Raw genomic sequence first — 24,796 nt, 5'->3', positions numbered from 1 at the left:
ATTTATTACTTCTAGGCTGGCCCGCTGTAATTTGTTATTATCAGGATGTGGTAAAAACTCCTTAAAAAGCATTCAACTATATCAAAATGTTGCAACATGAATACTGGAAGGGACTAGAATGACAGTATATGCTCCTATTGACTTCTCTTCATAGGCTCCTTGTTAAATCTGTTGTAAATTGCCATCCTGCTCCTATAGTACTATATCTCCCCACTTGACTCTCAAACTTTAAGCTTACTAGAATATTTAAAAGTAGAATGGGAAGCCAGGCCTCCAGTTTTTAGGTCTCTGTTTGGAGTTATTATTAGTTATTATCAATCTCTGGCTCTCCTACACAGCATAGTTTTTGCCTTGTCTCTTTCTCCTCACCCCAGCTGGTCACAACAGATGACCACTCCCCCCTGTGCCCAGTTCTACTGGGCATTTATTCCTGTTAAAAAGGGAGTTCTCTTCTCCAAATTTCTTGCTAAAAGTGGGTCAGATAAATAATCATGTTTTATTTTTGCAGTTTATCCTTAGATAATAGAGTGGCTTTAGATGACTGGCATCGTAATTTCATGCCTGTTCAACCTTGAGTTGAATACTATACAGCTTGACAGCCTTTGTTCTTATAGAAAAATAGCCATTGAAAAGCTAAAACAGCTGTATTAGACTAATAAAAACCTTTCTCAGCCATGCATGGATTTTCAGTTTATAGACACTAATCATAAAAATTCCCTAATTGGACCTTGTTACACATTTTGGTGGTGGACTCTGAAGCAGACAATTACTTCACACCCCATTTTCCTTAACTTGAATGATAGTAAATTTTGGACCGTAAATAATACATGTAATTGGTATTATGTTTACAATACAGCTGGATGGCCATGATGAACATTGAGACCTCCTGAAAAACAAACAGTTCTAATTGCATTGTAAAAGGTCTACTTCAACAGTTTGTAAATTTGTATTGTACTAGGTCAATAGTCGCTCACCTATAGAGGTTTAATCATACTGACTCAACTCTGCCTTACCTTAATCTTCTCAGTTTGCCCCATACCAATGAAAAGTCCTTCTCTTTCCTCGGCTTTTTTTTTTTTCTCTTTTTCATGTTCCTTGTCCAAAATGACCTTTTCGGAAATCCAATTTGTACTTGGTTGCCAAGTGCCCGGTCAGACTGCATGTCCCTCCTCAGTGCTTCAAACTCTACCATTGCACACTGTAACTCAATCAATCAAAGCTTTATTCGTCACATGGAGGTTGTGCTGCAGTGAAATGGAACCCCCCCCGACCTTACACACACAGCACAGACATTACATGGGGATACAAGTCGGAGATCGGTAGCGTTACAGAAAAACACTGAATTGTACACTACAGTGGGAAAGTACAAGAGGGAAAAAAGAGACCTCTACTCATGCTGTGCTTCCATGGTAGGACAGCATGGGAACAGGAAACAAAAAATCTCCTCTGCACAAAAGCACATAAATGTCCACAGCACAACATTGTGAGACACATGACAAGCCACGGGGTTGGGTCGGGGGTGAGGAGTCATCTGAAGCGAACACAGCAGCCATCCTGCACAGCGCTACCATTCCAGCGCGGCACACAGACCCGCCGTGTTCCCGCGCAGGAAACAAGCATCGAAGGCGTTTGGAAAGGGAGGGGGATGAGTGTGTGCTTATCAGTGTAAGTGTATGTGTGTGTGTGTGTGTGTGTCCAGAGTCAAGCTGAGACACTGTCCTTCGCCCTGCCAGGCTAAGTAAACAGTCTTCCAGCCAACTCAGGTGGCCTTGCATAGGATGGGCAGGAACAGACAAAACACAATCATTATCAGGGAGTTTTTGTTCAGCTCCAGCCTTGAGCCCACAGCTGGCGCCGAAGGGGTAGCTGCATGAAATGATGATGGTTTTAACTTTAGTGCGAACAGCTCATAAGAATTTCAAAGCTGTTCTAACAGTCCAATACTGGTCTCTCAATCTGCCGTTGGAGAGCCGTGAGCTTCCTATGATGTTATCCAAACTTACGTTCCGTGGTGTTGTCATTCTTGTGGTCAAAGAGCAGGTTCTGAGAACTCACAACTGCGGTGCACTTCCCAAGATGTGTTCAATTTGCACCCAGAGGTGTTATTCCGAGCTGGCCCCTCCAGATGTAATCAGTTTGCACTCAGAGGTCTTGTTCTGAGTATTCACGGCAGCCGTGTGGTTCTCCAAGATCTCATCCGTGTTGCACTCAATGACCCATTTCGAGAAACTCGCGCCTCATCCCATCGTTTTAATCCCAGTGGGCAGCTTTGTGGGGGTTTGAACTGCCGGTTCCACTTCCTTAATTCTTCGATAAGCCAGGGCCAAGCCAGCTCCGATCAGCAAGAACCCTGTTATCATGGTTCCGAATAGGTGGATATCTTCAGCAGTCAGGCTCACCCAAGCCCAGAGTTCTCGTTGAAGGGGTGTCAATTGCATTCAGAGACCAGTTGATCAATCCATAATTCCTCTTTTAGGTTTTAGAGAACAAACTGTGAGAGAGTGTTCCAGGGAAAAGTAATAGTTTTGTAATAGATGGAAGTTTTCTTCCATCACTCCTGTTCTCACTGGCTTGCACTGGCTTCCAATTAAATACCGCATTCAATTTAAAATGTTACTTTTCACCTACAAAACCATTAATAACTTGGCGCCGAGCTACCTCAATGAGCTTCTCAAGTTACACACTCCTGTCCGAGCACTTAGATCTGCTACCCAAATTCTTTTGGAGCAACCTCGTTCTCGGCTGAAGTCTCGCGGTGACGGCGCGTTTGCTGTAGCTGCTGTAGCGGTCTTATGGAACAACCTTCCTGTCGCTATCCGGGCGTCTGACTCTATGCCACTGTTTAAATCACGGCTGAAGACTTATTTGTTTAATCTTGCCTTTCCAACCTAGTTAACACTTGGTGTGCGTTGGTACATTTTTATCCGTTATGCTTGTGAACTACTTATATCTTATGATTGTCAAGGTTTTTATAATTGATACGTGCCTGGTCCTTCCTCTTTTCCCTCCCATCTCCCTTTTCCTATTTTATTTTTGTCAAGCACCTTGGTATACCCTTGGTTTTTTAGTGTGCTTTATAAATAAAGTTTATTATTATTTATTATTAATAAAAGCACGAGACAAGACGAGGACATAAGAAGCTAAGCAGGGAAGATAAGGGAGAGGAGAGGAGAAAAGTGCGACGACCTTCGCTGAGAGCCAAACGAGAAGGAAACTAGAATAGAACTAGAATAAAGTAATTTAGTTCTGCAGTTTTTGCTAGAGAATGCATTTGAGTACTTTAAATATGTCAATCCACAGAAAACTGGACCCTGCCACACACAGGAAAGATCATTTATGCCCCATTTTTCTAATTTGAGGTTTGCTCATTTTTTGCTGGGGATGAGGCGTTAACCTCTTTCCCTCCAAAATATCGGATAATTTAGATTTTCTCTTCTGTTTTTTGTTCATTCTTTGGGAGAGTTAGCAATTTAGCTCTGCTAAGCGATTTGTTTCTCCCCCTTTGCCAATGCAGTTAAGATTATGACAGAATCCTTCGCTGCTTTCTCCTCCACACTGCATTCATTTTTATTTTTCTTCCTTTTGAAAAGAACTACAAATTGCACACACACAGAATTATAGCACTGTGGATAGTTTAGTGCTGCACGTTTAGAGCTAGCATCTTACTTCTAGCTTCAATATAGGAAGATAATCTGATAAAAGACAGATTATTTGTCATATCTGCATACAGATTTACACATATGTACACATTTGCACCCACACAGTTACATACATGTCAGGAGGATACCCAAGAGCAGTGTACCAGGGTCAGAAACAGCAGATGTTTCAATTTCTCATTTTGTGTTACCAGGGATCCTGAGTATCATCAGTACCTCAGCTTTTAGTAAATCCCCATGTATAGGTCTCATCCCTTCAATAATGCAATGCTCATAAGGTGATTAATAACTTCTCTAAGTTTACTTATCTGTCCCATGCCCTACTGAGGTTCTAATGCTCTGTGTGTATCTGTTCTAGTGTCAATGGGAGTCATGTCTGAGCCCTTTATGTATTAAGCTGCGCCGATCTGTTTTATTTACATGAATCGTCAATCCATTGCCGGAGGGTGAACCGGTGAAACTTCTTCACGGTCATCAGCGGGAAGGGTGTGTGCGTGAGGAGGAGGGTGAGGGGGATCTACTCGCATTTGTATTGGCTGATCCTTTTAGTGGGCGTGGCTAACCGTCAATAACAGTGCTTGATAACGAAGTTAATCTTTAATGGATAACTAGACAGAAATACATATTGGAAATACATTACTACCAATTATCCTAGAATATCATTTGACAGCAGTCAGAGGGGATAAAAGGGGGAAAATAGTACAGGGTTTTTTTTTATTTTCTAAGAATTCCTTATAAGTATTTAAAGGTTGTGGGGTAAATGGTGGATATTTAAACCTCAGGGTGTAGACTTCACTTTCTTTATTCCCACTATTCACATGGAAAACAAAAGAAATGACAGAGAGCACAAAAGTTTATTTGTCTGACCCACTTTTGTTAAAACAGCCCATTTCTGGAAAAATTTGACTTCATTATGAGATCAAAAAATGACTTTCACACTCAAACTCCTCTCTACTTCAACAAGCTCATGAGTACTTCAGACTAATCCCTTAATACACCTACGCTTGTTCCTCAAATTAAAAGGTGCCGTCATCCTAAATTGCCATTGAGTTCATTAACTGAAATCCAAATGGAATAACTTCAGCTGCTGAGTTTGTGTGAGATTGTTTACTGATGGACCAAAATCAATGCAGAGGTTTCAGCCTTTGACCTTTAGACAAGCTGAGCACTGATTAGGTGGGTGGTGCACTTGCTTCGTCATGTCTTTGCAGTGTAACTGAACAGTACAGCTTTAAGTGTTTTTTTTAGGTAAAACCTGTTATGTACAAAATACACACAATACTGTTACTTTTTATGCTTACAGCACAACCACCAACATTTCTCTCCCAACAAATTCAAGGCGTATGTGATACCCACCAATGTGTGATCACATTTATGTGAATTAATTTAAGTAATTTCACTTTCAATGTAAGTGATATTTCCATTTGGAAATGCCCTAAATAACTACAGTAATTGTAACAGGAAACTTGGTAACTACCCTGGGATATTTGTAGCGGACGCTTCATTTTTATACCAATAGGTGGCAGTGTGAGACCATGGTTTGGCCTGTTGTTAGCAGCCTGAAGCGCATGCTCCGCGCTGTTTTCTCATAATGGCGGAGTATTCAGGAAACGGCAAGCCACGTCTCCCTGTCTGATCATTTCTTTCCTGTTTACAGGTTCGTATCGTGCCCGAAATAGAATATAATAGCAATCACACCCATTATATAGCATAGACTAACCATTACGGTTGGAAAGTGAAAGCGTACAACATTGTGTCGTACAGTAAATTACACTTTTGTAAGTATTTGTTTACGGCTTTAGCAGCATGCTAAGGTTAGCATGTTAGTTTGGGTCACACACCTCCTATGCTCTGTGATGTTAGTGATCGGCTCCACCGTTATTCTGTATTGTTTTAGTATCTTGTTTCTGCCATAAAGTGTTTCCGTGAATTCAGTGCACATGTCAAGATGGTGCTGATTACACCATTCTTTCAAGCTATTTGAGATTTATAGATTTGTCCTGTTGGAATTCATTTTAAGATAAGATAACCTTTATTAGTCCCACACGTGGGAAATTTGTTTTGTCACAGCAGGAAGTGGACAGTGCAAAAGTTATGAAGCAAAAATTAGGATACAATAAGAATAAATACAGTACACAACTGTACAGAATAGAATAAAATAAAATACTATATACAGTAGAATAAAATAAATATACAATAAGATAAAAATAGAATACAAATATAAATGCTATATACAACTGAGTAAAAATACAACGATGACAGAAAGGATTATTGCACTTAGTATTATTGCATATGTATGGATGTGTGTGCTTGATCAGTTAAAGTCTTTATTATGGAGTCTGACAGCAGTGGGGAGGAAAGACCTGCGAAATCTCTCCGTCCCACACCGCGGGTGCCGCAGTCTCCCACTGAAGGAGCTGCTCAGTGCTGTCACAGTCTGCTGCATGGGGTGGGAGATGTTGTCCATCAGGGATGACAGCTTAGCCACCATTCTCCTGTCACTCACCACCTCCACTGGGTCCAGAGGGCATCCTAGAACAGAGCTGGCCCTTCGGATCACCCTGTTCAGTCTCTTCCTGTCCCCAGCAGAGATGCTGCCGCCCCAGCAGACCACACCATAAAAGATAGCAGAAGCCACCACAGAGTCATAGAAGGTCTTCAGGAGTGGGCCCTCCACCCCAAACGACCTGAGTCTCCGCAGCAGGTACAGCCTGCTCTGCCCTTTCCTGTAGAGGGCGTCTGAGTTATGAGTCCAGTCCAGTCTATTGTTCAGATGAACACCAAGGTACCTGTAGCTGTCCACAGCCTCAATGTCCATACCTTGGATGTTCAGTGGTTGCAGTGGAGAATGCTTGTGCCTGCGGAAGTCTACCACTAGTTCCTTGGTTCTACTGGCGTTGATCTGGAGGTAGTTCAGCTGGCACCAGTCCACAAAGTCTTGGGTTTGAACCAACCATTTTGAACCAACCAACCAACCATTTTGAACCAAGTCTTACAAGAAAATTGGTCATGTTTATTAGATTTGGAATGTGTTAATTCCCTTTAGTCTAGATTGTAACAGTTGGTAACACATATGGAGAATGTGTGTGTGAGCTATGTTAAGAATAAGTAAATACACAGTTGTAATACTGTAAAAGTAATGAAAGGAGTGCATAATTGTGAATTTGAATAAATAATGGCGGAGTATTCAGGAAACGGCAATCCACGTCTCCCTGTCTGATCATTTCTTTCCTGTTTACAGGACACATATATAGCTGTCTACAGGTGCTGCCACCCGGTACCTGTAACACGTACATTTCAACACTTTGGACAGTTCCCACACTACTTTTGTTGTGCATGCTGGAGTCAGTCTGACCTTTTCAAACCATAAAAGGAGAGACCCGGGGTCAGGCGCCCACTTTGACCAGAGAGAGAGACACAGAGACACAGGTGAACTGCAAAATTCAAAACAGGAAATGGCAGTTATCACCCTTGAAAAGTTGCATCAAGAAGAAGAAGAAGACGCTGAACATCTAAAAATATCTACAACAGATTAAAGCATTTGAAAGTCATGCCAATGAGAAATAAGAAAAAAAAACAAAAACAAATGCCAAATTGCACAAGAACTGCACTAAAAATCAGTGGCAACATGCTTTACGGATGATGAATCCATATTTGAATAATGGAAAATTATGGAGTTATGAAAAAAGAAAAGTACCATCAGATTTTGATCCACCATGCAATACAATTTAGAAAACATCTGATTGGCAACAGCTTCATGTTTCAGCAGGAAAATGATGCCAAACACGCTGCAAATGCAGTAAAAGCATACCTGGATAGACAAATGAGTGCATCTGGTTATTAGATATTGGAAATAAGCCTGTTTATTTACTCTTATTTTTACATGCCTCGCTGTAACTCTTCAGCACATTTTCTTAAAAATGAAAGAAATCAACAGCTTTTCATTCCAGCTTACTGACTCAAGTCAGGTCACTCATTTCACGAAAACATGATGCTTTTTCTAGTAATAATAAACCAGTGATAAACAACGAGACTTCACTCTTTCTGCACTCTGAGCACAGCTGCTCTTTAAAAGTATTTTTCCTCTGAAAGAACACAGTTATCCTGCAAAATTTCTCCTTGTGATCTTTTAAAAAGATTTTAATCATGTAATAAGAAACTTTGGAGTTTTTCTTATTTCTCTTCTTCCAAACACAATATGAAAATAGATTTTTTTATTCAATTTTTTTTATTCAATAGAGACAGAGGACATGAGTTGAACATGAGCAGGCCAATGACTTGCAGCAAAGGGGACATGCTGCTTAGGTCAGCCAAGACAGTCTTTGTTTTGCCGCCATCTTGTGGATAAATGTTTTACCTGGGTGCAAAGACTAGCCAAGTGAATACGGACAGCCAGTGATGTGTAAACTGTGTCCTGCCACAGGCGACTTTAAAGTCTGCCTTATCAGTGGGTTATACATATATGCTGAGGTCAAAGGAAAACTAAATATACACACACCAGCACTTTGGTGAATTAACTCGAGTCTTTGCTTTAATCTGTGCTAAGTACAGTAGGAGGTTTGGTAGTACATATGAAGATAAGTTCACACATGCACAGAAACATCAGAAGACACATGAAAGTATAGATATTTCTATTTTAGAAAAAAAAATCCATCGTATCTTGTTTTTTTCTTTACGTTTCTTTGAAGCTGTTTAATATAATCTAAGTTGTAGCTCGTTTGTGCAAGTGTCTCTCTTTTTTTCCTTTGATGCTTTTGATGATATGTTTTCCCTGTTCTACCAGACCCAGTGAAAAATGCAGGGAGCTTTCCTCTAGTTTAATATTCTTCAGGCTGCAATAGGTTTCTGCTCAACCACTCTGCTCAGAATATGTCTTATTCAGTTTTGAGAGTGTGGTAAACCATGTTTTATCTTTGCAATCATAAATTCTTTTTACATTTTGTTTTGCTTTGAATACTACAGATATTATTTGTCATATTATCGGTAGTGTTTGTAGTTGAATAGTGTTATATTATTATTATGTGTTAGGATTTGATCAATCCATGACGTGCACAAATGCATTCACAATGGTCTTTAAAAGCAAATACATTTTTTCTCTCTAACAGCTGCTGTATTTACTTTCCTCTTCAGTCCTTCCTGTACTTGGTCAACCTCCTCTCCTCTTCCCAGTCGGTGTGGCAACTGCTGGGCCGACAGTCTTTGGCCAACAAAAGCGAATACACCCTGAGGGAGATGCCAACCTCCATACCTGTAAGTGTTTTTCTTCTTCTTCTTTTCCACACACTGCAGTTTTTTTTGTCATCCATCTGAGGGCATGTTTGCACTTTTTATTTGGCCTCCAAACACCACCCACCCATTTGTTTTACTTCAAACGCATTCAAATAAACCCCCTCACACTGAGACTGATATACGTTCTCCACCTTACCCATTGTAAATTTCCACACAGTTTTCGTTTTGCACCCTATCCGGTGCATTCTTGTTCAAAGCCTCTCATTTTACTCCACAGGATTTGATTGACAGACTGATTGCCGTGAATTCGGATGGGAAGATTCATTCTCTCTTCCACTACGAAGAGAGTCACACATTCGGCCTAAGGTGGGATTCATTTTTTTTTTCATATTACTTAACATCAGTGGGGAAGTACACGATATCAGATTATCACCTGGTGACTGCACACACACTTCAGCCTCTGGCAATAGGAGACTGGCATGGTTCTTTATACTTTGATTACCCAGCATTGAAAGGCTGATGAAAGGATTTCTCTGGATAAGAGAGAAATAAGCTGGTGTGTGTGTGTGTGTGTGTGTGTGTGTGTGTGTGTGTGTGTGTGTGTGTGTGTGTGTGTGTGTGTAAATACTCACATCAGCCTGTACTTTGCATTCTGTGAGAGCCGTATAAAATACAGCAATGCATAAGTGTTTTGAATGAATAGAAATGTGACACATGAGAAGGTGTGTCTGTGACTGTTCCTGTATAACTTATTTTCAGACTAGTTAACAAGTTATGCTCCGGTCATTTGATGTTACCAAGATAGATGTCCTTTTGTAATATAGTTAAATTTTCTTTGTACATTTCATTTATCCAACATCATACATTAAGCCAAGAAGAGTTCATTATACTAACAAGAGGTATCAACGCTGGGCCAAAGTGCAGCACGTGGTTAAAGTTTGTAATCCAGCCGGGGTGTAAATATCACTCAGCAGCCAGTCGCAGAGATGAAGCAGGCAGCATCAACACATAAATCTACTCTACCCGGCTTAAATCAAAAGACCACCTCTGACTGAAAAGCTGTAGATTTTACTTTTTTGCACAAATTAATTCAGATTCACACTAATTCTGTTCACAGCTCCAACAAAATGAGGAAGAGGAGGGGGAGAAACACAAGTAGATTGAAGTACAATTGGATGAAAGTCGAGGAGAAGGAAGTTTAGGATGAGGAGGAAGAAAAGCAGCAGGAGCATCTTTAGGGATCCCTATGATGTCATTGAGGTTTATTTCATTAATATTGTCCTCTCACAAAGAAAGATGACTTGTTTTAGTTCACCTACCTACTTCCTGTATTAAATAGTGATGTGCAAAATGTTGTGGAAAACCACGGAGCAGGCACGTATAGTGCATCTGCAGGTAAATGAACATCAGATCTCTCAGACTAAAATCTGTATTATACTTTTAGTCTTAAGAACATATGTTGTATATTTATCACCCTTATGATAAAACCCATGTCAGCCATTGGTTTATGGACTTTGTATTTAGAAGCCTCAACATTTGCTTTATTGCTATCGCTATGTTGTTTTTTGTGAGCCTTTTAGGACCATATTAGGACGAGGGATCAGAATCTGGAGTCGTGCACACTACTGTTTCATTTAGCGTGTATCCATAAGATTTGTGCAGCAGATCCAAGTTGTGCCTTGAAAACAGGAAGGTTGTCTGCATAGAGGAGAACTTTAATAGCAGGCTTGTACAAAGTGAGGCTTTGTGCTCACATTTGCTGCAAACACTCGTTTTAATTCTGTTACCCTGTTTTGATGCAGAATTGAGTTGAAATCAGGCACCTTCTGTTTTAATGTGTTCTTGTGAATTGATTGTGTATCGCATACATTTGATTTGACTTTCTGCGAGACAACAGTCGTCCGCTGGCCAAAAAAAGTTTTCCAAATACCTCCACGTGATCAAGCCTGGATTTAGAAAACAATAGCAAAAAGAATCTGCACCTCCTGCTTCACATGCAATTTGTGTTTGTGTGTTCAGAGGCGGCGGCGAGAGGGGAGACCTCGGCTCATCCAGCTGGAGAGCCTGACCAGGAGGAGTCGAACATTAACTCTGCTCTTCCAGGGCACCCTGCAGACTTGGCTGCTGGCATTGGCGAGGGAGTGCGGCCGCCGCTGGGATGACGTGAACGCCAATCATAGGTCGACTGCAGGTATGCGAGTCAGACCTTCTCAGGAGGGTTTCACTTTTCTCTCTTCTTTATAATTGACCCTTGTTTTCTCTCTCAGCTCCTTGTCTCAGAGTGGGAGGGATTTGAAGCACAAAGGGAGGAGCTTGTCGTTTGGTTGGCTGATATGGATGTCCACCTGAGTGAGGTTGACCAGCTGACAGGAAACACCTGTGAAAAACTGAAACAACTGCAGGTGTGGGGTTGTTTTGATATGACATATATTTGATATGATACATACGTCATCCTAAACTGGACTAACAAAGAACCATGAGTCCAACATGAAACTTACCTTGCATAAGCAGGGCTCGCAAAATTTCAAAATCCCTGGTAGCCCTTCGGGCAGGCACTCTTCAGTTTTTGGTAGCCCAAAATAAATTTAAGAAGCCCAAATAAAAAAATAAAAAAGAGGACAATTTTTAGATTGATGTTTTGTTTCCTTTACAATATTGTAAAGGAAACAAAACATCAATCTAAAAATATTTAAAACACAAATTACAACAACAATTTCAACCATCAACTCAAATATTTGGTTCTAATTGAACAGAAATTTCTATGAACTTGCAAGAACTGTGTAGGACATGAAACAGTGTGTGTCAGATCCTGAATTTGAAATTTCCACTGAAATCACGGGTAAGAGGCAAGTGGAACCAAGCTGACTTCTGCTAAATGGGTCAAACTGGGCAGAAAGTACACAAACACATAACATCCTTATAGAATATGATGTAACACATCACTTAAAGAAGTCCAGACGCTTTTCTTTGCAAGCTCCTTTGACTACGATGACCTGGATGACTGAGAACCTTCACAGACATCCTTATAGAATATGATGTAACACTATAGATCAACTTACCTCAGAATATATAAAGCATATAAACAATTACAGCAATATGATGCAACAAACACAGCAGTGCTACTAATCCAAAATACTCATAGAACTTCATAGAACTGAAACAAACATTTATTTTTAGACCTTTGTCGCGTCGCTGTGACGTAATCGGCCTTAAAATGTGGCCTTTAAGGCTGCAGACCCTGAATTGGGATACAGCCTCTGAATCGCTGCATCTTGTAGCTGTGTCGTCTTAAATTGGTCATGTGATTTTGACGCGCCGACGCGTCCGGCAACCCCAGAGGTTTAACTTAATATTTAAGTGTCTCTTGGTTTTAGACTAGTTGTTTAGTCTAATTTGATGTTTTAAACCAGAAAAGGAAGAAGAGGGCTTAGAATTACAGGTAAGAACTGCTCAGTGGTATGTGATAAACTGTAAATGTAAAGCTTACAGGTCAGTCCTCATGTTTTTAAATCAGATTTTGAGTCTGTACATGGCACATTATGCTTTTGCATGTTGTGAAATGTGCTGCAAAACAAACTGAGGTAAACTAACTGGTTTACTGTGATGGATTTAAAGTGCGTGTGACTGGTGCGCAGTGGCTGTGGTGCTCACAGAGTTCAGTCACAAAGAGGGTAACAGAGATGAATTTAAAGTTAAGGTGATGGTGCTTAGATTCATTCACAGACTGAAACCTTCACACCAACTTTATCCTGTGTCTCTTAGTTTTAGACTAGTTGTTTAGTCTATTTTGATGTTTTAAACCATATCACAGGGTTTTTACTTCACCATTTACGGGGTTTTAACAAGCAAACAAAAGACAGATCGTGATGTTTGAAAATGTTTTGGAAATATTCTTTAAAGATTAGATGTAAAATACGCAGAGGATAAATTCAATTGGTTTATTAGTTTATTACATAAGTTGAAAAAAAGTTAAACAAGTAAATAAAGAAACAACGTAAAAGAAAAGTAAACAAAACAAATCGGTAAATAAAGGAAAATGGTAATAAGAAGGGAAAAAAAAATGAAAAGAGAAAACCCCAACAATCCCCTCTGAGCAAGCACTAGGCGACAGTGGGGAAGAAAAACTGCCTTTAAACGGGCAGAAACTTCCGGCAGAACCAGGCTCACGAGGGGCAGTCAACTGCCGGGACTGGTTGGGGTGAAAAAAGATGAAGGAGAGAGGGAAGAAGTGTTAGGAGAGAAGGGGAGAGGAGAGGTGAAAATTAAGATGGAACAGAGGTGGAGGGAGACGAGGTGACGTCAGCAGTAGAAAAAATAGAAAAAGTAGAAAAAGCAGGAGTGTCCCTCCTCCAGAAGAAGCGGAAACGTTTTTTCTTCTTTTCCATGAGCTTTTCCACGACCACTTTTTTCTCTAGGATGAGGGTTCTCAACTGATCGGTTGTTTCTTCAACTTCCTTCTCAAGTTTCTGGCATCTTTGCTCCATTTCTTTTAATAGATTGCACTTGTCTGTATTTTGCTGTTGTTTTTCCTCGTGCATCTTTTCTAACTGCTCATTTCTTCTTGTGATTTCTTGAAGCTTACGCTGCAGGTCTTTATTTATTTTCTCTTGTTGCTGCTTTTGTGCAAGCATTTCAGCGTTTTCACACTTCAAGTTGTCTGAGTCCTGGAGAATACGTTTTTTTTCTTCTTCCTGTTGCTCTTTCTCTTGAAGAAGCTCTTTATTTTTGCACTCTGTTTCATCCAGCCTGACTTTCAGCACTTCGTATTTTTTCTTTATGCCTTTGAGTTGGTCCTGCATTTGTGTGACCCCTTCCTTTTTCTGTCCGAGGATTTGTGCAGTTTGTTCCATAGCTTCATCAAGCGTTCCTTGGAGCGCCTGATTCTTTTGCTCCATGTTTTGGAGATCCCTTTGCATCTCCCCAATAGTAGCATTCGCGCGTTGAAGCTGGGCAGACGTTTCTTTTAATTCAGCACTCTTTGTCTTGTTTTCCTTCATCAGGAACAAAATCTTCTGTCGTGCTTCACCAAACTTTCCTTCCCAGGCCTCACTAATAATTTTTGTGTAAGGCTGGCGTTGCTGTTGTTTTTCCAGCTCTTGATTTCGTGCTTCCAATTGTCTGCACTTCTCCTCCAGTTGAAGCTTCTCTTCTTCAATTTGTTTAATTTTTGCATGTAGGTCGGAGTTTTCCTGTAATGTCCTTTGGACTGATGAGGCACCAATGGATCGTGTCATATCAGGCTTCCCTCTTGAAGTGAGTGGCCGGCCAGACCTCGAAGGAGAGGCAGCAAGATTGTTTATTCTTTGTTGGCGTTTTCGTGGATACATTTTTAATCCTGTGCACAGTGACTCTGAAGAGGTTTACAAATACTTTCAAATATAGCTCTGGTCGAACGTTTGAAGGCTGCGAACAAACTGACTAAAACTTGCTGCTCCTGACCCCTATTTATAGAAAAACTTCAAAGGCTCAAAGGCATGTCCTTGTGACATCATCACATGTCCTTGTGACATCATCACTCTTTATGAATCAGATTGTCACATGACATTTTAGAATGCGCCCCCCGCCGCCATCACAGTAGGCCAGACAAAGGATACAGCTTCAGCTATGGTGGTACGTGTGTAGTCGGTTGCAACGTTAGATCTCACGATCGTGAAGGCAAGAAACTGGATTAATCTTTTAATCGTTTTCCATCCTGGCGGCAACGTGAGGGATCCCATGTATCCGATATCACCAAACAAAGACGCCAGGCATGGATTGCAGCGGTGAGACGAGCGGATATCGAGTTCCGTGCAATCCCCAGCTTTTTGTTGGTTTGCTCGCGGCATTTTCTCTCCGGTGAGTTCTAAAGTAATTCATATCACTATCCGATTGTTCAGTCTGACGTCACTAGCCGTGTCTGGGCCTAAACTCTGCTGCAGGTCCATATATCAAATGATCACTGTGGCATTACTGAGAGTTAAAACACTGTCTTAAGTCTTTCATCTTTAATAAAATTATCAGCGTTCTGCTCTACCAGGTGTAACAACTGAGTTAAACATCCAGGCATCCATGAAAATGGAATTTATGACATATGAGTTAGAAGTTAGCAGCAAGTTAGCTCGCTAGCTTCTATCTAAATACAATATAGCATGTCCTGACTGCGGGGTTTTGGAAACAAATTAAAACGTACAGCTTTCTTATCACTTCCAACATAAATGAAGACAGAAAACTAAACAGCAGTGACAGTGGCTGCAAATTTTACCAGGGTTTTAGTCAAATGCCCCCCTGTGATTTTACCTGCACCTTGCGATTTGATTTTTAGTTATTTTAACAGCAAACTGAAGAAAAGCCTTGACTCCGTTGCTCCACTCACCACCAAAAAGATTAACGTAAAACATGCATCACCCTGGAGAAACGAAGAAGTCAAAAAACTCAAAAGAAATTGCAGGGCAGCAGAAAGGAGATGGAGGAAAAATAAAAATAATATCAACCATCAAATATTTTCCGAGCAACTTAAAATGTACAATAATACATTAAGGAAGTCAAGAAATTCATACTTCGCCAAAATAATCAGTATTAACAAAAATAATCCCAAGGTCCTCTTTTCCACCATAGATCATTTATTTAACCCTGATTTTAAAAGCTCCCAAAGAACCCCCACAGACTCGCTCTGTGAGCAGTTTGCAGACCACTTCAGGGGAAAGATCAGCGCCATCAGATCTGATATTTTATCTAATCGCGATATGATTGTAAACACATCTGAGGGCTCGATTGTACCTGAGGAGACACTGGACAGCTTTGTCCTGGTTAATGCTGAGAACTTTCAGAAGGTTTTCTCCACAGTGAGACCCACCACATGTCTTTTAGATCCAATCCCCTCTTCACTCTTTAAAACACTTTATGGATTTTTTGAGGCTGAGCTTTTATACATGATGAATTGCTCTCTTCAGTTGGGTGTCTTCCCTGCTGCCTTTAAAACGGCGGTGGTGAGGCCCCTTCTGAAGAAGAGCAATTTGGATTGTAATGATTTTAATAACTACAGACCTGTATCCAACTTACCATTTTTAAGTAAAGTCTTAGAAAAACTTGTTTTTACTCAGATTACTGATTTTCTCAATGATAGACAGATCCTGGAGATATTCCAGTCTGGATTTAGGGTGAACCACAGCACAGAGACGGCTCTCCTAAAGGTTTTAAATGATCTTAGATGTAACTGGGACGCCCAAAAGCTCTCAGTCCTGGTGCTGCTGGATCTAAGCGCAGCCTTTGATACAGTAGACCACGCTATTCTTTTAAACAGACTAAAACACATGGTGGGCCTCTCTGGTGCTGTACACAACTGGTTCACTTCCTATCTCTCTGACAGATCTTTTATGGTGAGTATGGATACATGCTCCTCTAAGATCCATAAAATGACATGTGGTGTGCCTCAAGGGTCGGTTCTAGGCCCTGTACTTTTTAATTTGTATATGCTCCCTCTCGGCAGTGTCATCAGGAGGCATGGAGTGAACTTCCACAGTTACGCTGATGACACGCAGCTGTACATCTCCGTGTCTCCTGATGACACCAGACCAATGGATGCCCTTTTTAACTGTATCTTGGATATAAGATCTTGGATGGCAGAAAACTTTTTACAGCTTAACCAGGACAAAACTGAAGTTTTAATTGTCGGTCCTGAGGCTCAGAGAGAGAAACTCTTGTCTAAATTAGAGGCATTTTCACTATGTCCTTCGCTACAAGTGAAAAACCTGGGTGTTATTTTTGACTCTGAGCTTGGTTTTATCCCACATGTTAAACATGTAACCAAAACTGGATTTTATCATCTAAAAAATATAGCCAGAGTTCGCCCTATTCTCTCTCGGGCCAACACGGAGATGCTGATGCATGCTTTTATTACCAGTCGCATTGATTACTGTAATGCCCTGCTCTCTGGTCTTACTAAGAAGAATATTTCAACTTTACAACTCTTGCAAAACTCGGCAGCTCGTGTGCTGACGAAGACCAGAGGGCGGGCCCACATTACACCGGTTTTAGAATCGCTGCACTGGCTCCCCGTGTGTTTCAGGATCGATTTTAAAGTTCTTTTATTGGTTTTTAAATGTCTTAATGGTCTTGGGCCTTCTTATCTCTCAGATCTGCTTTTACCATACGAACCCTCGCGGACCCTGAGGTCCTCTGGTGCTGGCCTTTTGATTGTCCCTAAAGTCAGGACACATACTCACGGAGAGGCAGCTTTTCAGTGGTATGGTCCTCGTCTGTGGAACAGCCTGCCGGAGGAGCTCAGGGCCGCAGAGAACGTACATGTTTTTAAGAACAGGCTCAAGACCCACCTTTTTAATTTAGCTTTTACTTAGCGTTTATTTATTTTTTATGCTTATTTATTCTATCCTGTTATTCTATTATTAATTTAGGATTTACCTAATATTTTTTGATTTTATTCTTATTCATTTTTTAATCTTCTTACTCTATTTATATTTATATTTATATTGTATCCTGTTCTTATTTATTTTATCATTTTACCCTGTATATATCGTATTGCGTCATATCTCCAGTGTTTCCTTGGAGGGCGCTCTCTGCACCGGGGCTGTTATTGACCGTGGCTGCTGGTCTCTGGGGTCCTCTCAGCCTGGTTGGGGGGCTCCTTGGCCTCCCTCCTGCTGTGTGCCCAGCCCGGAGGCTGCGGTCTGTGACCGGCTCCCGGTGCAGACGGCTCTCTGTTATAATGTTTCCTCACTTGGCTCATGCAAGCCCAGCCCAATTTTTACTCTTTAAGTGTGCGCGTGTGTGTATGTGTGTGTGGGTGGGGGTGGGGGGATATATGTGTATTGAGAGTGTGGGGAGTGAGTTGGAGGGTGGGGTGGGCTGCTTTTAACTATGTAAAGCACTTTGTGCTACATTTTTTCTGTATGAAAAGTGCTTTATAAATAAAGATTGATTGATTTGTAGGGTTACTGAAGTTGGGCTAGCTGGTATATAATGATGTGCTACGTGACCGCTAGCGACACAGCTATGTTAGCACAATATAAACACGCTAACTTTTTTTCCACTCGATAAAAGTTAACGTGAGTGTTCTCGGTGGTCAGGAACAAATGTAATCGCATGGCAGGATGCTGTAAAAGGACCAAACTAAAAGGCTTTTAGTGTTTTTTTTTTCAATGCGCTGCGGTCATAGATAATGAGATAAAACATGCTAATGTGTGATGCTGCAGAACCACGTCATGTCGACTGAGTAGCTTTTGATTTGGCATTATTGCAGGCAAACCAGCATATGAAATGGATGTAACAAATCCAGACTGGGCACCAACACTGCACATGGGGCACGACGACAAACCTGTGTCAGACTCGGACCGGCACGCAAGGCGTATGCAACGGAAGCGAAAAAGAGCACCCATTGCAGGTAAACACCCCCCTCTGAAAACATACTAAATTGCTCTTATGGTACACTAATCCGCACATAACTTAAAGATGAATCACACACCTGTCATTGGAATATTGGTGTACATTAACCTTAAGTCTATGCACTATTTTTTATCTTACAGGCTTGATGATCGATGAAGGTCTGACAGAAGAACAACAACCATGTCATGGAGGCAGTGGACAGCAGTTGTGTTGGACAAGTGGAGGTTGACGTACCAGCTGCAAATGTGGACAGTGGTGATGGGAGTGACAGCGTCACGGAAGCTGAAGGGCAGACGAAGGACTGTGTGTGCAGTCAACAGGGCAGAGCAGAAATAAACCGGCTGTTGGAGGAGAACAGACTGCTTCGAGCACAGTTGCAAAAGACAGAGCTGAATGAAACTTTCTTAAAGGACGATACCGAAAAAGTAAGATATTACACTGGACTACATTGTTATGCTGTCTTGATGTCCCTCTTCAACACTGTCAAAGATTTCCTGCCAATATCGAAGAAACTGACAGGTTTCCAAATGCTCTTACTCACACTAATGCGTCTGAGACTTGATCTTCCAGTCCAGCATCTTTGTCATCTATTCCATGTGTCGCACAAAACACTGTCTTCTGTCTTCACCGATACCATTGATGTTTTGTATGCCCACTTAGGAGCACTGGTGCACTGGCCTGAGAGGCACTGTCTGCAGGCGACAATGCCTCCACAGTTTACTGAAACTTTTGGAAAACGAGTAGCCATCATTGTTGACTGTTTTGAGATTCGAACAGAAAGACCATCTAATTTAAAGGCACGCGCACAAACATACTCTCATTACAAGGGTACACAGACCATAAAATACCTCATCGGGATTACACCCCATGGAGCTATTTCTTTCATTTCCAGGGGATGGGGGGGTCGTGCATAGAGCAGGGCGATATGGCCAAAAATATTTATCACGATATATATTTGAAAATTTGCGATAACGATATAACCGACGATATAATTGATGCGAGACAAAATACAACTCCACAACATTACTAGCGCAAAAAGACAACCTTCCATTTATTTTCACTTAAACAAGAAGCTGGTTTTTATGTACATTAAAGCTTTATAAAAATGTAACAGTGCAAATGCAAATTCCTTGCTGAAAGTTTAACCAAAAGGCATTTCCAGTAGAAATGGGCTGACATATCCTGAGAATAACCATGTATAATATCCACTGAAGTTAAAAAGAGGTGCTTTGCAACATTAAACTGCAGTGTGCAGTACGCATTTTTCGGACCATAAGGTGCACGGGATTATAAGGCACATTAAGCGAAACAAGGCAGTCAGATAAATCAAACTTTATTAAACTCATTCTTCTTGCTTCCTCCACTTCTGTACCATTGATTCATTAATGTTGAATTCTCTGGCAGCTGCTCTATTCCCATGTTGTTGCAGTATATTAATGACTAACCTGGTATTGTGGATAGATTATCTCAGTTGTTCTCCTGACTGAAGTTTGGTCCGTTTACAGTATCCTGCCATGCGATTGCATTTGTCTCTAACCATGAAGAACCTTCACGTTAACTTTTATAAGTGGAAAAGTGTTAGTGTTCATCCTCCAGCTTCACTGTTTATGTTATGCTAACATAGCTGTGTCGCTAGCGATCACGTAGCACATCATTATATACCAGCTAGCCCAACTTCAGTAACCCTACAAACGTCACTGCTGTTTAGTTTCCTGTCTTCATTTATGTTGGAAGTGATAGCAGAGCTGTACGTTTGATTTTTTTCAGAAATCTCTCAGTCAGAACATGCAATATCATGCTTAGGTAACTAGCGAAACTAGCGAGCTAACTTCCGCTAGCTTCCTGCTAACTTCTAACTCCATTAAATGTAATAACTTTTGTTTTCATGGATGCCTGGAAGTTAAACTTTATAGTTACACCTGGTAAAGCAGCAATGCTGATCGTTTTATTAAAGATGAAAGAATTTAGACAGTTTTTAACTCTGTGATGCTGCAGTGTTGTTTGACCTGAAGCATACGGAGTTTAGGACCCAGATTACTCCCAGATTTAAGAGCATCTTAGTCCGACAAATACGACAATAACGACGACCGCTTGCATGTTCTGCAAAAAAATGTGCTTTGTCGTGTATCTGACAGACAAACACCAAACCAGTTCCACATCACTGAAGTTGCACCATTTTTACAAACCAATTCTGGTTCATCTGTTTCACTCAACAATCGGCCATGTGCATATGAAAACAAAGGCACTGCGCATGCGCGTTTTACTCCCATTCTATCGCGATATTTCATTTTCCTATCGTTGCCTAACATTATACCGGTATTACCGTGAACGGTATAATATGGCCCAGCCCTAGTCGTGCATCAGATAAACAAATCACAGAGAGATGTGGCATTCTTCAAAAGCTGTTACCAGGGGACGTAGTATTGGCTGACAGAGGCTTTGACATCAGAGATGCTGTAGGAATGATGTGTGCGGAGGTCAAGATTCCAGCTTTCACAAAAGGCTACTGTCAACTTGATGCAAGGGACGTTGAACAAACGAGAGCAATTGCCCACCTGAGAATTCATGTTGAGCGAGTAATAGGTAGTTTGCGCAACAAGTTCAAAATGTTACACACAGTCTGATTACTCTTATCATGTGAGGCTGAAGACACAACACTTCTTGATAAGATCGTTAAGGTTTGCTGTGTTTTTGTTAATATGTGCCCCAGTGTTGTTGTCAAACCAGGGCCAAATGACACTTGCTCCTGTTGAGTATTCTTAAAGCTGTTCTTTTGGATGTACTGTACATTGTAAATAGTTGTACTTTGTGTGAAGTTGTTTTAATAAAACAAAAAAGAATAGTATATTTGTTTGTTTTTCTTTATTATAGATCTATTCACATGTACACAGCAATCACATAAAAATGAAATGCAAACTATTTACATCGCACCACACAGCTGTCATCAATCTTTAACCACAACATGAAACATTACAGGCTATTTAGAGCAGCACGTTGTTTCGAGAAGTATTTCCCAACAAGTTCAGGAAGGCACACTTTACGAAAGAAGTCTTGTGCTTTCTTTAAGCGCGGTTTCCAGAAATCCACAGCAGGGAAGACGCGAGTCACAGCAAGGTCTCTCTGTGTCCACACAACGAGGCCACAGTGGCTGGCGCCCGTAACAAAGACTCAGCGTCTCTGTTGTGTAAACACGCCAGTGATTGGGGTAATGTGGGTGACTGTGTAGTGTAGTTGGTGTAATAGTTTTCGACTCCACACAGTCACTGCTTTGCTGTGCTTCTGCAGCGTATCCAGTAATGGTGACAAATCCTCCAGCGTTGCAATAGGAAGCTGCTCTTAAGCGCAGAAAGAATTGTTTCCAGGGATTTCTTTTTGTATCCAGCTTGGCGTGCAGGATCCTTTGTGTAATCTATGCTTACATATGTATTTTACACACAGACAATGTGAAAAATACAACACATTGCTATGGATTGATGCTGAAAGTGCTAATTGCACTAAAAAATTTAGCTGAAAAAAATAACACCAACTAAATAGATAAGCATGTCTGTTAACAAAAACCCCCAAACGCTTTACCCAACTGGGGTTTTTCAACTACCTCACTGACAGAATGAGCCCAGGTATTGCCAGTGCCACTGATGGAAATGAGCCACAGCAGCTCTTCAGCACCTACAAATGAGACCTGCCCACACCAACAAGCAAGAAGGGAGACCAGGTGGCGAGCATCGCCACACTTTCCAATCCAATAAACTACCATTGCAGTTAGTAGTAAGTGGTTGATTAGTGCAGCAACAACAAAAACACACTGAATGTCATTTTAAAATACACAAAATGTTTTATTTTACATTCTATCGAAGTTCCTGCTGGAAAGTGCTGTACTGTACAAGATGCTTCCCTCACCGCAAACTCAGGTTTACTGCTGGATAAATTTTATTTCCACATTAGTCAACTCAACAACCAAGACAGAGCACAATAGAGACAATAAGGGGGTGGCTGTAGCTCAGGCGGTAGAGCAGGTCATCTGCTGATCGGAAGATTGGTGGTTCGATTCCTGGCTTCCCCCAGTCTGCATGCCAAATATCCTTGGGCAAGATATTAACCCCAAATTGCTCTCCGATGCATCCATCGGAGTATGAATGTGTGTGAATGTTACTTAGAAAGCACCTAGAACAATGTCCTTGTGCGAATGGGTGTGAATGGGTGAATGCACAAGTTGTGTAAAGCGCTTTGAGTGCTCAGAAGAGTAGAAAAGCGCTATATAAGAACCAGTCCATTTACCAATATGTGCACTGGTCTAATAATGTTTATGGCTCCCAAAGTAGACATACAATCTCATCATCATTTAAAACTTAATAGCCAATGCGTGTGTGTTTTCTTTAGTTGAACAATCAGATCTTGGTCTTTTGTAACCAGACATGACAAAAAAGGGACGTCTTTTTTGTCATGTCTGGTTACAAAAGACCAAGATGGTGCTTTTATACCATCTATACACAGTTGTTATCACCAGCTTTGATTCCTATCCCCAGGGCTAGTTTAATCGCCAGGGTTCAGTTCACCAAGACTATTAACAGACCAGATCTCCACATTGAAGCATGAGCAGGCTTCAGTTCAGCTGACTGAGCCAACAGGCCCTTTCAGAAGCGACTGGAGTAGAAGGCTATAACAACCCACAACAGAAAACAAAATGTCAAGTTCAAACTTACATGAAATACACTGCACTAAAATTAGGTGTTAAAACATTTATACACAGTGTGTACTGTATATGCTTTGGAGTATAACCAACATTTACCTTTACATAATATTCATAACCCAGAAATAAAGTAAACAGAGCAGAGCACAGAGGTTCGTTTTGCGTCCCTGTACCGTATGTCTGTCTTCACTGATCCACAAAGTGCCCTTTAGTTATTTTCCTTGACTATATGGTTTAAAAACATCAAAATAGACTAAACAACTAGTCTAAAACTAAGAGACACAGGATAAAGTTGGTGTGAAGGTTTCAGTCTGTGAATGAATCTAAGCACCATCACCTTAACTTTAAATTCATCTCTGTTACCCTCTTTGTGACTGAACTCTGACCGTGAGCACCACAGCCACTGCGCACCAGTCACACGCACTTTAAATCCATCACAGTAAACCAGTTAGTTTACCTCAGTTTGTTTTGCAGCACATTTCACAACATGCAAAAGCATAATGTGCCATGTACAGACTCAAAATCTGATTTAAAAACATGAGGACTGACCTGTAAGCTTTACATTTACAGTTTATCACATACCACTGAGCAGTTCTTACCTGTAATTCTAAGCCCTCTTCTTCCTTTTCTGGTTTAAAACATCAAATTAGACTAAACAACTAGTCTAAAACCAAGAGACACTTAAATATTAAGTTAAACCTCTGGGGTTGCCGGACGCGCCGGCGCGTCAAAATCACATGACCAATTTAAGACGACACAGCTACAAGATGCAGCGATTCAGAGGCTGTATCCCAATTCAGGGTCTGCAGCCTTAAAGGCCGCATTTTAAGGCCGATTACGTCACCATGCCAGTCTCCTATTGCCAGAGGCTGAAGTGTGTGTGCAGTCACCAGGTGATAATCTGATATCGTGTACTTCCCCACTGATGTTAAGTAATATGAAAAAAAAAATGAATCCCACCTTAGGCCGAATGTGTGACTCTCTTCGTAGTGGAAGAGAGAATGAATCTTCCCATCCGAATTCACGGCAATCAGTCTGTCAATCAAATCCTGTGGAGTAAAATGAGAGGCTTTGAACAAGAATGCACCGGATAGGGTGCAAAACGAAAACTGTGTGGAAATTTACAATGGGTAAGGTGGAGAACGTATATCAGTCTCAGTGTGAGAGGGTTTATTTGAATGCGTTTGAAGTAAAACAAATGGGTGGGTGGTGTTTGGAGGCCAAATAAAAAGTGCAAACATGCCCTCAGATGGATGACAAAAAAAACTGCAGTGTGTGGAAAAGAAGAAGAAGAAAAACACTTACAGGTATGGAGGTTGGCATCTCCCTCAGGGTGTATTCGCTTTTGTTGGCCAAAGACTGTCGGCCCAGCAGTTGCCACACCGACTGGGAAGAGGAGAGGAGGTTGACCAAGTACAGGAAGGACTGAAGAGGAAAGTAAATACAGCAGCTGTTAGAGAGAAAAAATGTATTTGCTTTTAAAGACCATTGTGAATGCATTTGTGCACGTCATGGATTGATCAAATCCTAACACATAATAATAATATAACACTATTCAACTACAAACACTACCGATAATATGACAAATAATATCTGTAGTATTCAAAGCAAAACAAAATGTAAAAAGAATTTATGGATTTTTTTTTCTAAAATAGAAATATCTATACTTTCATGTGTCTTCTGATGTTTCTGTGCATGTGTGAACTTATCTTCATATGTACTACCAAACCTCCTACTGTACTTAGCACAGATTAAAGCAAAGACTCGAGTTAATTCACCAAAGTGCTGGTGTGTGTATATTTAGTTTTCCTTTGACCTCAGCATATATGTATAACCCACTGATAAG

At 40.9% G+C, this 24,796-nt stretch overlaps 1 protein-coding gene across 3 annotated transcripts; it reads left to right on the top strand.

The window, feature by feature from the left end:
- The first annotated feature begins 5,235 nt into the window (after nt 1–5,235).
- On the top strand, nt 5,236–20,776 carry LOC146653675 (uncharacterized). Of its 3 annotated transcripts, none has more exons than XM_085380035.1 (8): nt 5,258–5,313; nt 6,246–7,085; nt 8,787–8,906; nt 9,163–9,251; nt 10,905–11,076; nt 11,153–11,287; nt 18,121–18,261; nt 18,404–20,776. In XM_085380035.1, exon 8 carries the CDS (start codon nt 18,449–18,451, stop codon nt 19,175–19,177), a length of 729 nt encoding a protein of 242 aa, XP_085236161.1. In that variant the 5' UTR covers nt 5,258–5,313; nt 6,246–7,085; nt 8,787–8,906; nt 9,163–9,251; nt 10,905–11,076; nt 11,153–11,287; nt 18,121–18,261; nt 18,404–18,448; the 3' UTR covers nt 19,178–20,776. The 3 variants fall into 3 exon arrangements, with proteins under 3 accessions (XP_085236160.1, XP_085236161.1, XP_085236159.1); XM_085380033.1 differs by having other exon boundaries at nt 5,260–5,313; nt 5,975–7,085; XM_085380034.1 differs by lacking the exon at nt 6,246–7,085 and having other exon boundaries at nt 5,236–5,313.
- Nucleotides 20,777–24,796: the final 4,020 nt, after the last annotated feature.

This window comes from Rhamphochromis longiceps, linkage group LG14 (genome assembly GCF_057381845.1).
Source record: "Rhamphochromis longiceps isolate RC_006_pf linkage group LG14, R_longiceps_female_GT1.1, whole genome shotgun sequence".
Taxonomy (NCBI): domain Eukaryota; kingdom Metazoa; phylum Chordata; class Actinopteri; order Cichliformes; family Cichlidae; genus Rhamphochromis; species Rhamphochromis longiceps.
The sequence above is the reverse complement of the archived record's forward strand: the minus strand, read 5'-3'. Positions and strand labels throughout refer to the sequence as shown.